Genomic DNA, 12,941 nt, shown 5'->3' on the forward strand with positions numbered 1-12,941 from the left:
ATGCCCCCGTTATTTATCCTATGGTTCTGACTTGGTGTACAGGGAGAATGCTGTAAGTCTGTCGCTGTACATTTCAAAATTGCTGAACAAATAGGCATATCGACTACGTCGACTAATGTCTTAATCGAAATTATGGCTTGCCTCCTATCCGCTCATCGATACCTTATGCCATAGTTTGTAAATCTCAATTGTTTAATATATATCGCTTATATAGGTCTATCTCATTAGTATCTTATTCACCATCTTAGGCAAAGTTGGAATTCTGCATTTCATTGTTTTGCTTACTTTGTGTATTATAATTAGCTCATGTGCTTTTCTCCACGAGGAGGAAATACTATATAATGTTGTTGAGTCTGTAACCATGTTTGCCAGTGACAGTCTCTTTTATATATTTTTTGTTCAACATAAATTGCAGTAGGGTAATAGACCCATGTAATTCCACTTGATATTGCGAGAGTTGTTTTGTTTGTGCAATGCGCTGTCTGTGCATCGGTATATTGTCTATAAAAGTGGATCCTCGTGATTGAATTTTCCTTCCTTTTTAGACCACATAGGCCTAGTAAATACTTCACATGGTAGGCGAACTCTCTCTCTCTGTCTGTCTCTGTCTCTCCTTAAAGAATAGTAAAGTTATGGCCTCAACATGTTGCTGAATTTATCTGAACTAACATCTATCTGAATTGATGTCGGTGTCCATTTTGAAAGTGCTGAACAAATAGTCCCACCTCATCACAGCTTGTTTGCCTGCACTTGCTTATACTTACAGCTAAGTGTTAATGATATAAGAACAAACATTATGAATTTACTGAACATGAATGTAATAATGTTTGTGTATGGTTCAAAAGTCAAAATTCATGTCGGCATTCCTTACTAATGAAGAAGAATGTGGTTCTTATCAAGTTACACAAATCCACAGAGTCAGTAGAAACCACATTTACTTAAGCAAGTCAGTCATATAAGCTATGGTTTTTAAAAAGGCAGTTTAGTGATATGTTTTGTTGCTGGCATGCATCTAAAACAAATTGGTTGAGTTGCCGCACCAAGATTTACATGCTAAAATGGCCATTATGCAGAGGAACAGTAAATGTGGACTTTTCTAGCAGCTTCAAAGTGCGCCTCAGCAGAAATATTTTTTCATGTTCCTTATTTTTTTCACTGGTGGCAGTGATTTTGCCTTGGCCCCGCGCCACAGCAAAACTAGTGTGGCGGAAACACTGGTCCTGTGGGTCCCAGCTGAGGTCAGGGCAATTCCTGCAGTGGCCATTTCTCATCATTTACATATGACTGTGATTAAAAATGGTATAGATAACCCCCCCACACCTAAAAACGGACAGAGAACCCCACCCCCCCACCCACACCTTAGTGCTGATGAGAGAGTAGGTGAAGGCTACATGAAGAGAAAAGGATCCCTCTTTCTCTCTCTCCGTCCTCTCGTATATTATCATCCTCCTATTCAGAAGAGACCTCTCAAGGTAACCTCATCGCCTCTCTTTCCACCTCTCTCATTCCCTTTCCCTCTCGGCGACTAGTGCATTACCACACACAGCAGAGAGCTATGACCATCACCTGAGGCCGTCTGCTGTCTCACTCTTCTATTTGCCTGGCTGTTTGAGTTGTTGCCACGTGGAGAGATGGGAGTCTGGTGGGAACAGAGACAGCACTGTTCTTCAAGGATTCCTGTAGTCGTCTGACCTTGGACACATGGGAACGAGGGTGCATGAGGATGAGTTGTTTAAAGGGGGAGGACAAGGGGATATGACAAGTGCACAAATAAGGGATGAGTCCACAAGCGGACTACAGGACAGGGGTATGGATGACCATGGCTATGATCTAAGAGGACTAGAGGACAGGGGGATGGATGACCATGGCTATGATCTAAGAGGACTAGAGGACAGGGGGATGGATGACCATGGCTATGATCTAAGAGGACTAGAGGACAGGGGGATGGATGACCATGGCTATGATCTAAGAGGACTAGAGGACAGGGGGATGGATGACCATGGCTATGATCTAAGAGGACTAGAGGACAGGGGGATGGATGACCATGGCTATGATCTAAGAGGACTAGAGGACAGGGGGATGGATGACCATGGCTATGATCTAAGAGGACTAGAGGACAGGGGGATGGATGACCATGGCTATGATCTAAGAGGACTAGAGGACAGGGGGATGGATGACCATGGCTATGATCTAAGAGGACTAGAGGACAGGGGGATGGATGACCATGGCTATGATCTAAGAGGACTAGAGGACAGGGGGATGGATGACCATGGCTATGATCTAAGAGGACTAGAGGACAGGGGGATGGATGACCATGGCTATGATCTAAGAGGACTAGAGGACAGGGGGATGGATGACCATGGCTATGATCTAAGAGGACTAGAGGACAGGGGGATGGATGACCATGGCTATGATCTAAGAGGACTAGAGGACAGGGGGATGGATGACCATGGCTATGATCTAAGAGGACTAGAGGACAGGGGGATGGATGACCATGGCTATGATCTAAGAGGAGTAGAGGACAGGGGGATGGATGACCATGGCTATGATCTAAGAGGACTAGAGGACAAGGGGATGGATGACCATGGCTATGATCTAAGAGGACTAGAGGACAGGGGGATGGATGACCATGGCTATGATCTAAGAGGACTAGAGGACAGGGGGATGGATGACCATGGCTATGATCTAAGAGGACTAGAGGACAGGGGGATGGATGACCATGGCTATGATCTAAGAGGACTAGAGGACAGGGGGATGGATGACCATGGCTATGATCTAAGAGGACTAGAGGACAGGGGGATGGATGACCATGGCTAGATGATCTATCGGCTATTCCTGTATATGATTATACAGGGATCTCTCTAATCTTAAAGGGACAATCTGCAACATGTACTTATTCGTAGGCTGGCTAGTTGGTTCCGTAACATAATGTTGAAAACAATAATCCATACTTTATCACTGAGAAAGACCAAAGACCGAGGACAAGAGGAAGAAGGGAAGGACAATGGCTGAGATGGGAGGATACAGTTTTGAAGGAAGCTGCTCGGGCATATCTCCAGCTGCTGCCGGACCGTGCCAGGAGGAGACAGGAATGTATCTAACCTGGCATGTGACTGTGTTGGCCACAGCCACCATAAACAGCACTTCACCCAAAGCCCTGTCTTTATCCATTTATTCTGTTACCCTCAGCTGGAGCCGAGCTGTCACCTCGATCCTCAGTCACAATAGCACACGAGGCAACACAGCCGCATGTAATATGGAGTGGGAGGGAGTACTCACTGAAAAATGAATTTTTTAGTTTTAGCTACAGGAGAAATGTTAGGAGAATATTTTATTCATTAGATCTGACCTAACATAGTTTCATGCTTGTGTCCGCAAAACACAATGTAAAAAATGACTAATATCCAGGACAATATATATTGATTGAACTAGTCTTGAAGTAATGTTCCTGACAGGTATTGTGTAACCAACCACAGGTTTGCACATACAGTACAATGGGACCTTGGGGGCAGATTTTTCTAAGTATCACTTTCATTCCAATATTCGGCCATTCAAACTAAATGATTTTTCCTCTTATTTCATTATCCTCTATTTTTGTGAGAAACCTCAGGGCATGACGCATCCCAGAGGACCCTACTGAGAGGGACATTTATATTGAACAAAAATATAAACGCAACATGGAACAATTTCAACGATTTTACTGAGGTTCAGTGCATATAAGGAAATCAGTGAATTGAAATAAATGAATTAGGCCCTAATCTTTGGATTTCACATGACTGGGCAGGAGCGCAACCATTGGTGGGCCTGGGAGGGCATCAGAATTAGAAAACGAATCAGAATTAGTTTCCCCCCACAAAGGGACTTTATTACAGATGGAAATACTCTTCAGTTTCATCAGCTGTCCGGGTGGCTGGTTTCAGATGATCCCACAGGTGAAGAAGCTAGATGTGGAGGTCCTGGGCTGGCGTGATTACTTGTAGTCTGCGGTTATGAGGCCAGTTGGATGTACTGCCAAATTCTCTAAAACGACATTGGAGGCGACTTATGGTAGAGAAATTAACATTCAATTATCTGGTAACAGCTCTGGTGGACATTCCTGCAGTCAGCATGCCAATTGCATGCTCCATGAAAACTTGAGACATCCGTGGCATTGTGTTGTGTGACAAAACTGCACATTTTAGAGTGGCCTTTAATTGTCCCCAGCACAAGGTGCACCTGTGTAATGATAATGATGTTTAATCAGCTTCTTGACATGCCACACCTGTCAGGTGGAAGGACTATCTTGGCAAAGGAGAAATGCTCAATAAAAGGGATGTAAACAAATTTGTGCAGAACATTTTAAAGAAATAAACTTTTTGTGAGTATGGAAAAGTTCTGGGATTTTTTTAATTCAGCTCATGAAACATGGTACCAACACTTCATATGTTGCATTTATATTTTTGTTCAGTAATATGTGCATCTTTATTGATATGGACAGATAATCAAATAAAGAAATGGTCAATTTCCAGAACCCTGGGTGGTATTCATTGGGCACAAAATGGAAGCAAACTGTCTGAAACGTGGAGGTACCATTGGAGCTTGTCCCATAAGAAAGGCTCATTTTTGTTTTCTGTTGCAATATGTTTTGCTACGTTGTGCCCTAATAAATATGACCCTGCTATAGTGATGTGCAGGTTGATTCATAGCAGACAGGTTTAGGGTCATTAAATATTGTGTGGCTGAAGGGCAGGTGGATGGCGGGCGGGTTGAATAAAGAAAAATAATACCTTAAAAAACATAAATGTATAATTATTGTGCAATTTCTGTAGTTTAAATTGAGGTTTTTCATTCATTATTTTAGGCTGATATAACTCCATAAGCCTAAACTTTAGGGCTTTAAGGTATGCACGCCAGATAGCATACACAGCCAATCAACTAATCATGCTTTTGGGAATGGCAGAAAAACTTATCAATCCACAGAGGCAAAAAGAACATTGTCGAAGTTTATTCAAAAAGCTGCTGAAACTAGAGTTGAAAATAAAGAGAAGGGAGGGCCATAAAAGTGGTGGTAAAAGAGGATGATAGCAGTGTGTGTTATGTTATGTGTGATGATTGTGAGGTGCTATACAAATTTGACAGTCACAAGAAGGGACTTCAAATAGGCCTATGGCATGTCAAGGGAACTGTGTAGCCTACTGTTTAGATGAGTTAAATGGAAACTGAAATCTGGACATTGACTAACCAGAATAAATCCTCTGATAACCCTAGTCCCATACGAATCGACATCCCTGTGTTTTGAGAGAAACGTCTGAGTTTGACAGGTGTTGCTCGCGGTTTGAGCAAGAAAACAATAACTGATTTGATAAATTGAATGAAGTGCTGCGCATAGCCTATACAGTATATGAAGGGACTACATGTATCAACTTCCACAGTGAATCCTTTTGTTTATACGTTTTGTGCAGTGGCATAAAGTACTTAAGTAAAAAATACTTTAAAGTACTACTTAAGTCGTTTTTTGGGGTATTTGTACTTTACTTTACTATTTATATTTTTGACAACTATTACTTTTACTTCACTACATTCCTAAACAAAACCATGTACATTTACTCCTTTTTACTCCATTTTGAGTGTTGGACTGTGCCCCTGGCTATCAGTAACTTAAAACAACAAGAAAATCGTTCCGTCCGGTTTGCTTAAAAACCTCTTAAGGATCCGCTCCTTTTTTTCAATTTTCACCTAAAATGACATACCCAAATCTAACTGCCTGTAGCTCAGGCATTGAAGCAAGGACATGCATATTCTTGATACCATTTGAAAGGAAACACTTTGAAGTTTGTGGAAATATGAAATTAATGCAGGAGAATATAACACATTAGATCTGGTAAAAGAAAATACAAAGAAAAAACAAAACATTTTTTTGTAGTTTTTTTGTACCATCATCTTTGAAATACAAGAGAAAGACCATCATGTATTATTCCAGCCCAGGTGCAATTTAGATTTTGGCCCCTAGATGGCAGCAGTGTATGTGCAAAGTTTTAGACTGATCCAATGCACCATTGTATTTCTGTTAGGACGTCTTCTACTGAGATCGCTAAACTATCTCAATGATTATGATTACACTTTCTCAATTCAAATATTATGGTGACACTATATCAGAGATAGCTTGGTACAGTTTACAAACTTGGGAACCAAGCTGGAGTTTTATCAGTGTAGTCTATTATCGCCTGGACTTCTTGAAATATCTTCACGCCTAGAAAAAAGTTAAGGCCAAAGCCTTAATAATAATTCCTGTACAATTAAGCATTTGTTGCAGTAAAATGATACGCCAAATGTAGGCAAAATTTGGACTTGGGAACAGAAGTAGAGAAAAATGTTTTATTTCTTTCTGCATCTTGAGAGAATGCAATGCTCAGCTAGATACCATCTGCAGAGGTGCTTTCTTCATCATAAAAGCATCATAAAAGCTGATCGTTTTTCAACCACATAAAATATGCATCGAAGCCGAACTGAAACCTTGTCAGAAACACATTGGGTCATTTTCACTACTTTCTATTTCCTTACAACTGGTCAAACTGATGTCATTTGGGCATTTTTGCTTTATTGTATTTTCTCTCCAGTCCCTAAACGTCTTTGCTCCACAAAAGATGACAGAGAAACTTTACCGATGTCAACTAGATTGAAGCGTTCATTCTATCATCTATGACATTATTCTGTTGAGCAGGAGTTTATTTAGTCTTCTAGGGCAACATATAATGACAAAAGAGAAACTACATGTATCTAATTATAAACAAGCTGACAAACAAATAGCCTACCAAAATGTTGGAAATTATAAGCAGAAACATATCTAAAATCAGGCAAAAAAAAATTCTGTACAACCGATCAAAAATGTTGTTCTGCAGTCTTTGACTGTAGCCTAAAGAGCATGTTCTAAATTTGCAGGTTAGGGCTGTGTGCAGGCCTCAGATATTCACTTTATCACATACAGTCGGGCGGTTGCGGATGGGTTATTAGCAATTGCGGGTGGGTGCGGGTGAACAAACAGCTGACCCGCGCACCACTACCCTGGTGGTTAGCCTCGTTATTGTTTTTTTTGTTTTTTTACTTTAGTTTATTTAGTAAATATTTTCTTAACTCTATTTTCTTAAAATGGCATTGTTGGTTAAGGGCATTTCACTGTAAGGTCTAAGGCGCATGTGACAAATATGATTTGATTTGATTTGATTTGAGCACTACACCATCAGTGTCACTCAACAAACCAGCAGTAAGCTTTTCTAACAACTTAATTAATTAAATGCATCCAGGCTTTAAATGAGGGTGAAAAAGACAGAAATCAAGGTTTATTTTAAGAATGGTCAGTTTGGATGCTGTTAATGTAGTGATGGTTACAGTTCTGGTTTGGAATGGTTTTTGGTCAGTATACTGCTTGATTTGGGGATGGTGAGTTGGTTGAGGATGGTCTGTGTGTTAGGATGTTGTTAATTACGCTATATATGGTCGGTTGAGATGCTGTTATGACGACTGGGCGTCCCTTTGCCTCCCCAGCCCCCTTTATATGAGCCCAGGCATAGGATGACAAAGGGAAGCCCATAGGTCACATGACAGGTTGGACAAAGAAGGCACATCTCTTCCTGCTTCCTGTTGACTTCACAGTTGCCATTTGTGAGTGTCATCTCAGCCTCTGGGCTAGGGTTATGGCTTTGTCTGTTTGACTGGATGGTAAAAACAGGGGCTATATAAACTCTACAGTATCTAATAGATATTTAAAAAGTACAACCCTGATTCAGTCAAAAGGTCAGGGTTGAATGCTCACAAAATTTTCAAAAATGGATTGTATTTTTATATACATATGAAACATTTGGACCTTTATGTGTATACCAATAATACAGTATCACATTGCATAAGTGTTTGTAGTGTAACAGGACATGTGAATCTATACACAGGGGAATGTATGGAGTCATTAGGCAAGGTGAGGGCATGAAGGAGTTTGGATGACTGACAGTACAAACAGAAAGGGCCGGTTTCCAAAAAACGTTAGATCCATGATGAACTTAGCCTTCAGAAACTTTTTGGAAACAGGCCCTGAGCGTTAATGCAACATTATTAGAAAAGGCAGCCATTGTATCAGTTTACTCAAACAGGATAGGCCTACTGGGCACCAATTCCCTGTTGTGGCCAGAAATGACATGAAAAAAGGGGATAAAGCAGTCATAAAATGAGATATAGCAGTCCTATTTCCATAAGGTATACTGTGCAAAAAAATGGGAAATATTGCCTATAAATTCTTGCTTCAGTTTATTCATAAGCATAGAATACTCTTAGGCCGTCATTGTAAATAATAATTTGTTCTTAATTGCCTAGTTAAATAAAGGTTAAAAACTTGAATAGGGCCTCCCATGTGGCGCAGTGGTCAAAGACACTGCATCGCAGTACTAGCTGTGCCACTAGAGATTCTGGGTTTGAGTCCAGGTTCTGTCGCAGCCGGCCACGACCGGGAGACCCATGGGGTTAGGGGAGGGTTTGGCCGTCAGGGATGTTCTTGTCCCATCGCGCACTAGCGACTCCTGTGGCAGGCTGGGCGCAGTGCATGCCGCCATGGTCGCCAGGTGTACTGTGTTTCCTCTGACACATTGGTTGGCTTCTGGCTTCTGGGTTAAGTGGGCATTGTGTCAAGAAGCAGTGCGGCTTGGTTGGGTTGTGTTTCGGAGGACGCATGGCTCTCGACCTTCGCCTCACCCGAGTCCGTACGGGAGTGGCAGCGATGAGACAAGACTGTAACTACCAATTGGATACCACAAAAAAGGGGGTAAAAAAATCTAAAATAAATAATTAATAAGGCAATTTGTTGATAAAACTAGCAGACAGACACAATCAATTATAGCTGAAAGAAACCGTTTTCAGATGCAGGTTCATTCCTGGCTTTGCTCCATTTGAAATCATACAATTGAGAAGTCTATGTCAAGAGTGGAGGGAACGTGATGTGCACAAATGTATTTTATGTTTATGCAAATTAATTTGGCTATCAGGCTCCATGATACAGTGGAAATTGAAGTAGGATAAATGTGATGTGACAAGGTCCTCACACAGAGGAGCACACAATCCTTCTTCAGTAATAATACCGTTGTGGAATATATAACTAACACACAGATATATTCTGAGCATCTGAAATCATTCATTGTGCTCTCATCGCCAGCAGTGGCTGTGTTGATTACATGCACAAGCTCTGCATCAGTAAAAAACCTTTCAGACCTATTTCTCTCTTAAACACACACACACACACACACGTACACACATACACACACACAAAGAAGTGGAAGGGGAGGATTACTGGCTTCAGTTGAGGCGACGATGAGCTGAGTCAGGTGGTTAAATACTTGGTTGAGGGAAAAACCTCAGAGAGAGAGGGACAGTTTCAAAGCCTTTTGAGGAGAATCACCTTGGGCTAAATCTGAAAGCCTACCTACCATGAACATGGAATATTGGCCAGGTTGTCTCTGTTAAAACAGAAATGTGAACTCAATTAGCCTACCTGATAAAATGGTAGTACTTAGGGGGCCCAATTCAATCCGTTGGAGATAAAGGCACTGTAAGTTCACTCAGCATGTTTACAGGTGCGGTTTTGTGTCAATACACAATGACAATAAGGAACAGCTTGCTCACTGGACACCTCAGATAAAGTGTAAGTATTCAGAGTGAACCCGCAGTATGTTTTGACTTCATTTGCGATCTAGCTATTACATTGGGCCATTAAATAATGTTATGTTCATCATGATGCCATGATCTCACTAGAGATCTATGACCAAATTTCACTGTAAGAGCAACGGAGGTCTAGGATTGGACAGTCATTGGTTTTTAGCAGTGACCAACATCCAGCCGGTATATGACTTAAGGGATGTGAAGGGAAATACCTGCACAATATTTAATTAGTCAATCTCCCAGAAGTAAATACAGCAATGTTGGGAGGTTGTCATTTGAACAGTGTGCACTGTGCAGGTATTTCCCTTTCTTTTCACAGCCAGTCATTGGCTTTTGGTGTGATTTTCATGGGCTCCACTTACGTGTGTTGATCTTCTGCAGGGAGATGTGTTTCTCCAGCTGTCTGCGAAGTTTGACCTCAGCACCGTACTTCCCTGTGGTCCCATTATCGGCCAGGATGAAGTGGGAGTGCAGGCTGTTGAGCACGGTCAGCTTGCTCAGTGGGTTGGACATGGTCTGGTATGGTCGGACCACCTGTTGGACCACAACAAAGTTTTCATCAACATATTTTGTTTACAGCAGTTGAATATAATAAACTAGTGTTGGAGTCGTGGCCGCGCACGACTCCAACACCATCATTAAGTTTGCTGACGACACAACAGTGGCTGGCCTGATCACCGACAACGATGAGGCAGCCCAAGAGGCTGAAAAGATTTGGCATGGGCCCTCAGATCCTCAAAAAGCTGCATCACCGCTTGGTATGGCAACTGCTTGGCATCCAACCGCAAGGCGCTACAGAGGGTAGTGCTTACAGCCTAGTACATCACTGGGGCCGAGCTCCCTGCCATCCAGGACCTCTATACCAGGCGGTGTCAGAGGAAGGCCCTAAAGATTGTCAAAGACTCCAGCCACCGAAGTCATGGACTGTTCTCTCTGCTACCGAAAGGCAAGCAGTACTGATGCACCAAGTCTGCTGTTACTATTTACTATCTATCCTGTTGCCTAGTCACTTTACCCCTACCTATATGTACATATCAACCTCAATTACCTCGTACTCCTGCACATCGACTCGGTACTGGTACCCTGCGTACACTTTTAGAAAAAAAGGTACTATCTATATAGAACCTAAAAGGGTTTTTCGTCTGTACCCATAGAAGAACCCTTTGAAGAACCCTTTTTGGTTCCAGGTAGAACCCTTTTGGTTCCAAGTAGAACCACTTTGGGTTCCGTGTAGCACCCTTTCCACAGAGGGTTCCACCTGGAAACAAAATGTGTTTTTTACCTGGAACCAAAAAGGGTTCTCCTATGGGGACAGCCGAAGAACCCTTTTGGAACCCTTTTTTCTAAAAGTGTATATAGCCAAGTTAATGTTACTCATTGTATATTTATTCCTCGTGTTATATATTTCTCTCTGCATTGTTGGGAAGGGCCCGTAAGTAAGCATGTCACTGTTGTTTACGAAGCATGTGACAAATACATTTGATTTGACTCACAAACACACACACGCGCCCACACACACTGTAACTTACGTCTTTTCCCACCAGGTCCTCCTGGTTCTCCACGATGCCCCAGGGGGCGATGCCAATAGTGCAGATCTTCCCCCGAGATTTAGAGGCATGGTCCTTTAGCGCATCACCCACATGCCGGATCACCCCTGAGTGTATGTTTGTGATGTGTGTGTGTGTGAGAGACAGAGAAAGAGAGAGAGAGAGAGAGAAAGTGTGTGAGTGTGCGTGTGTATGGGTGTGAGACGAGAGAGAGAATAGATTATGCATGTGAGTGAGAGTTGTGTGTTTGAAAAAGAGATTAAGAAAGAGGGCCATTCTGTCAGGATTGATACATAGAGTAATTTTAGATAAATAATACACAGACTTCGAAAACATAAAAACATTTACACCGCACCCAGAGCACACAGAGCGACAGAAAGGTATATGTCAGCCCCACCACCCTCTCTCAATCTCTCTCCATCTCCCCCCAGTTACAACTGAGGGAATCTCATTTCATCCCTCTACCTGACACTCACTGTCCACTTCCTTTTGTCCACGAAATCCTGCTCTCTGTCAATTATTCACCCTCCCATCTCCCCAACTCTTTTTCTTTCCTCAGTCTCTTCTGTTTCTCTCCATCTGTCTTCCCCCCGTTCTTTTACTTCCTTTATATCTAACCTCTGCCCCTCTGTTTCTCTCTTCTCCTACTGTTTATGACCTACATCTATACAGTTACCTAACCCTTCGAGGTTACCACCCGCCAACCAGATTAAACCCAAATGTAATGTTGTGGCTAGGGTCAAGGTTAGTGTGAGCATTTAAAAAAAACATTTTTACTAACACTTGTATTGATTTTTCACACCCACAACACAAGAACAGCGATAAACAGAAGCGTAGGGTTAATGGGTAACAACGTCACAGCACGTGGTTGTTATTAGCCCTCTAAGTGGGCCTTTTTCATGCCTCCACCCACCCAGCCCACCTGTGTTGACCCCGCCGGTGAAGATCCAGGCTCCGGTTGTCATTGCAGCCTTGATGAGGCCCTTGCCAAAGACCTGTTTGAGTTTGGGCTGCAACTCAAAGTTCTGCAGGCCCCCATGCACCGAGATGAGCAGCTTGGGAAGGTCCAGCTGCCACTCCTTGGTCATCAGGTGCAGCAGGAGGTCTGGCTTGGTGTCGTAGGACACACGCACATACTGCAAAGGAACATACAAACAACCAATAGCTGTCATTTGTTTGGTATAACATCAACGTAGAATATAGATTACAATGAGAGATATTTTGTGAAAGGCTAAGTACAGTAAAGCTGTTCAATGCATTTGATTGCATACATATGAGCTCAGTGGAATAATAATTGTTTACTCTCATCAATATCTTTGTCTGCAGTAATGTGGATAGGCCCTATCTATATGGTAATATAAATATGTCCTTATCTGTCTATCCACCCTTTATGTGTTATATCATTCAACCGTAGGTATAAAGTGGTCACCATGGCTTTGTTGGAGTGGCCCCCTCCCTGGAACTCAATGGTTCCGAAGGCGTCGGTGGGGCTGAGCTGGGTGTGTTTGCTGATTGACCATTTCTCTGATAGGCTGTCATTCTTAGCCAGACGCTCCGTCTTGTCATTCTGACTGGAGGAGATGCCGGGGGGCAGGCCAACGTGCTGACCAATTAGACGGCCACAGCAGCACCTGGGGAGGCGCAAGAGAGGGGACAGGTAGTCAGAGGTGAGGTGAAACATTCTGAACGTTGCATCCTTCTGATAAGACCCCAGATGTGCAC

At 42.5% G+C, this 12,941-nt stretch overlaps 1 protein-coding gene across 4 annotated transcripts in view; it reads right to left on the bottom strand.

Moving 5' to 3' along the window:
* Window positions 1–12,941, bottom strand: part of LOC139577055 (transient receptor potential cation channel subfamily M member 3-like) — a 193,360-nt gene that overhangs the window by 88,599 nt on the left and 91,820 nt on the right. For all 4 annotated transcript variants that reach the window (XM_071403806.1, XM_071403804.1, XM_071403805.1 and 1 more), the window contains exons 3-6: window positions 12,649–12,850; window positions 12,142–12,355; window positions 11,202–11,326; window positions 10,035–10,206 (exon numbers count right to left, since the gene is read on the bottom strand). In XM_071403806.1, the coding sequence (XP_071259907.1) occupies window positions 10,035–10,206; window positions 11,202–11,326; window positions 12,142–12,355; window positions 12,649–12,850 (713 nt within the window). The remainder of the gene's footprint in view (window positions 1–10,034; window positions 10,207–11,201; window positions 11,327–12,141; window positions 12,356–12,648; window positions 12,851–12,941) is intronic.

This window comes from Salvelinus alpinus, chromosome 5, assembly GCF_045679555.1.
Source record: "Salvelinus alpinus chromosome 5, SLU_Salpinus.1, whole genome shotgun sequence".
Lineage (NCBI taxonomy): Eukaryota > Metazoa > Chordata > Actinopteri > Salmoniformes > Salmonidae > Salvelinus > Salvelinus alpinus.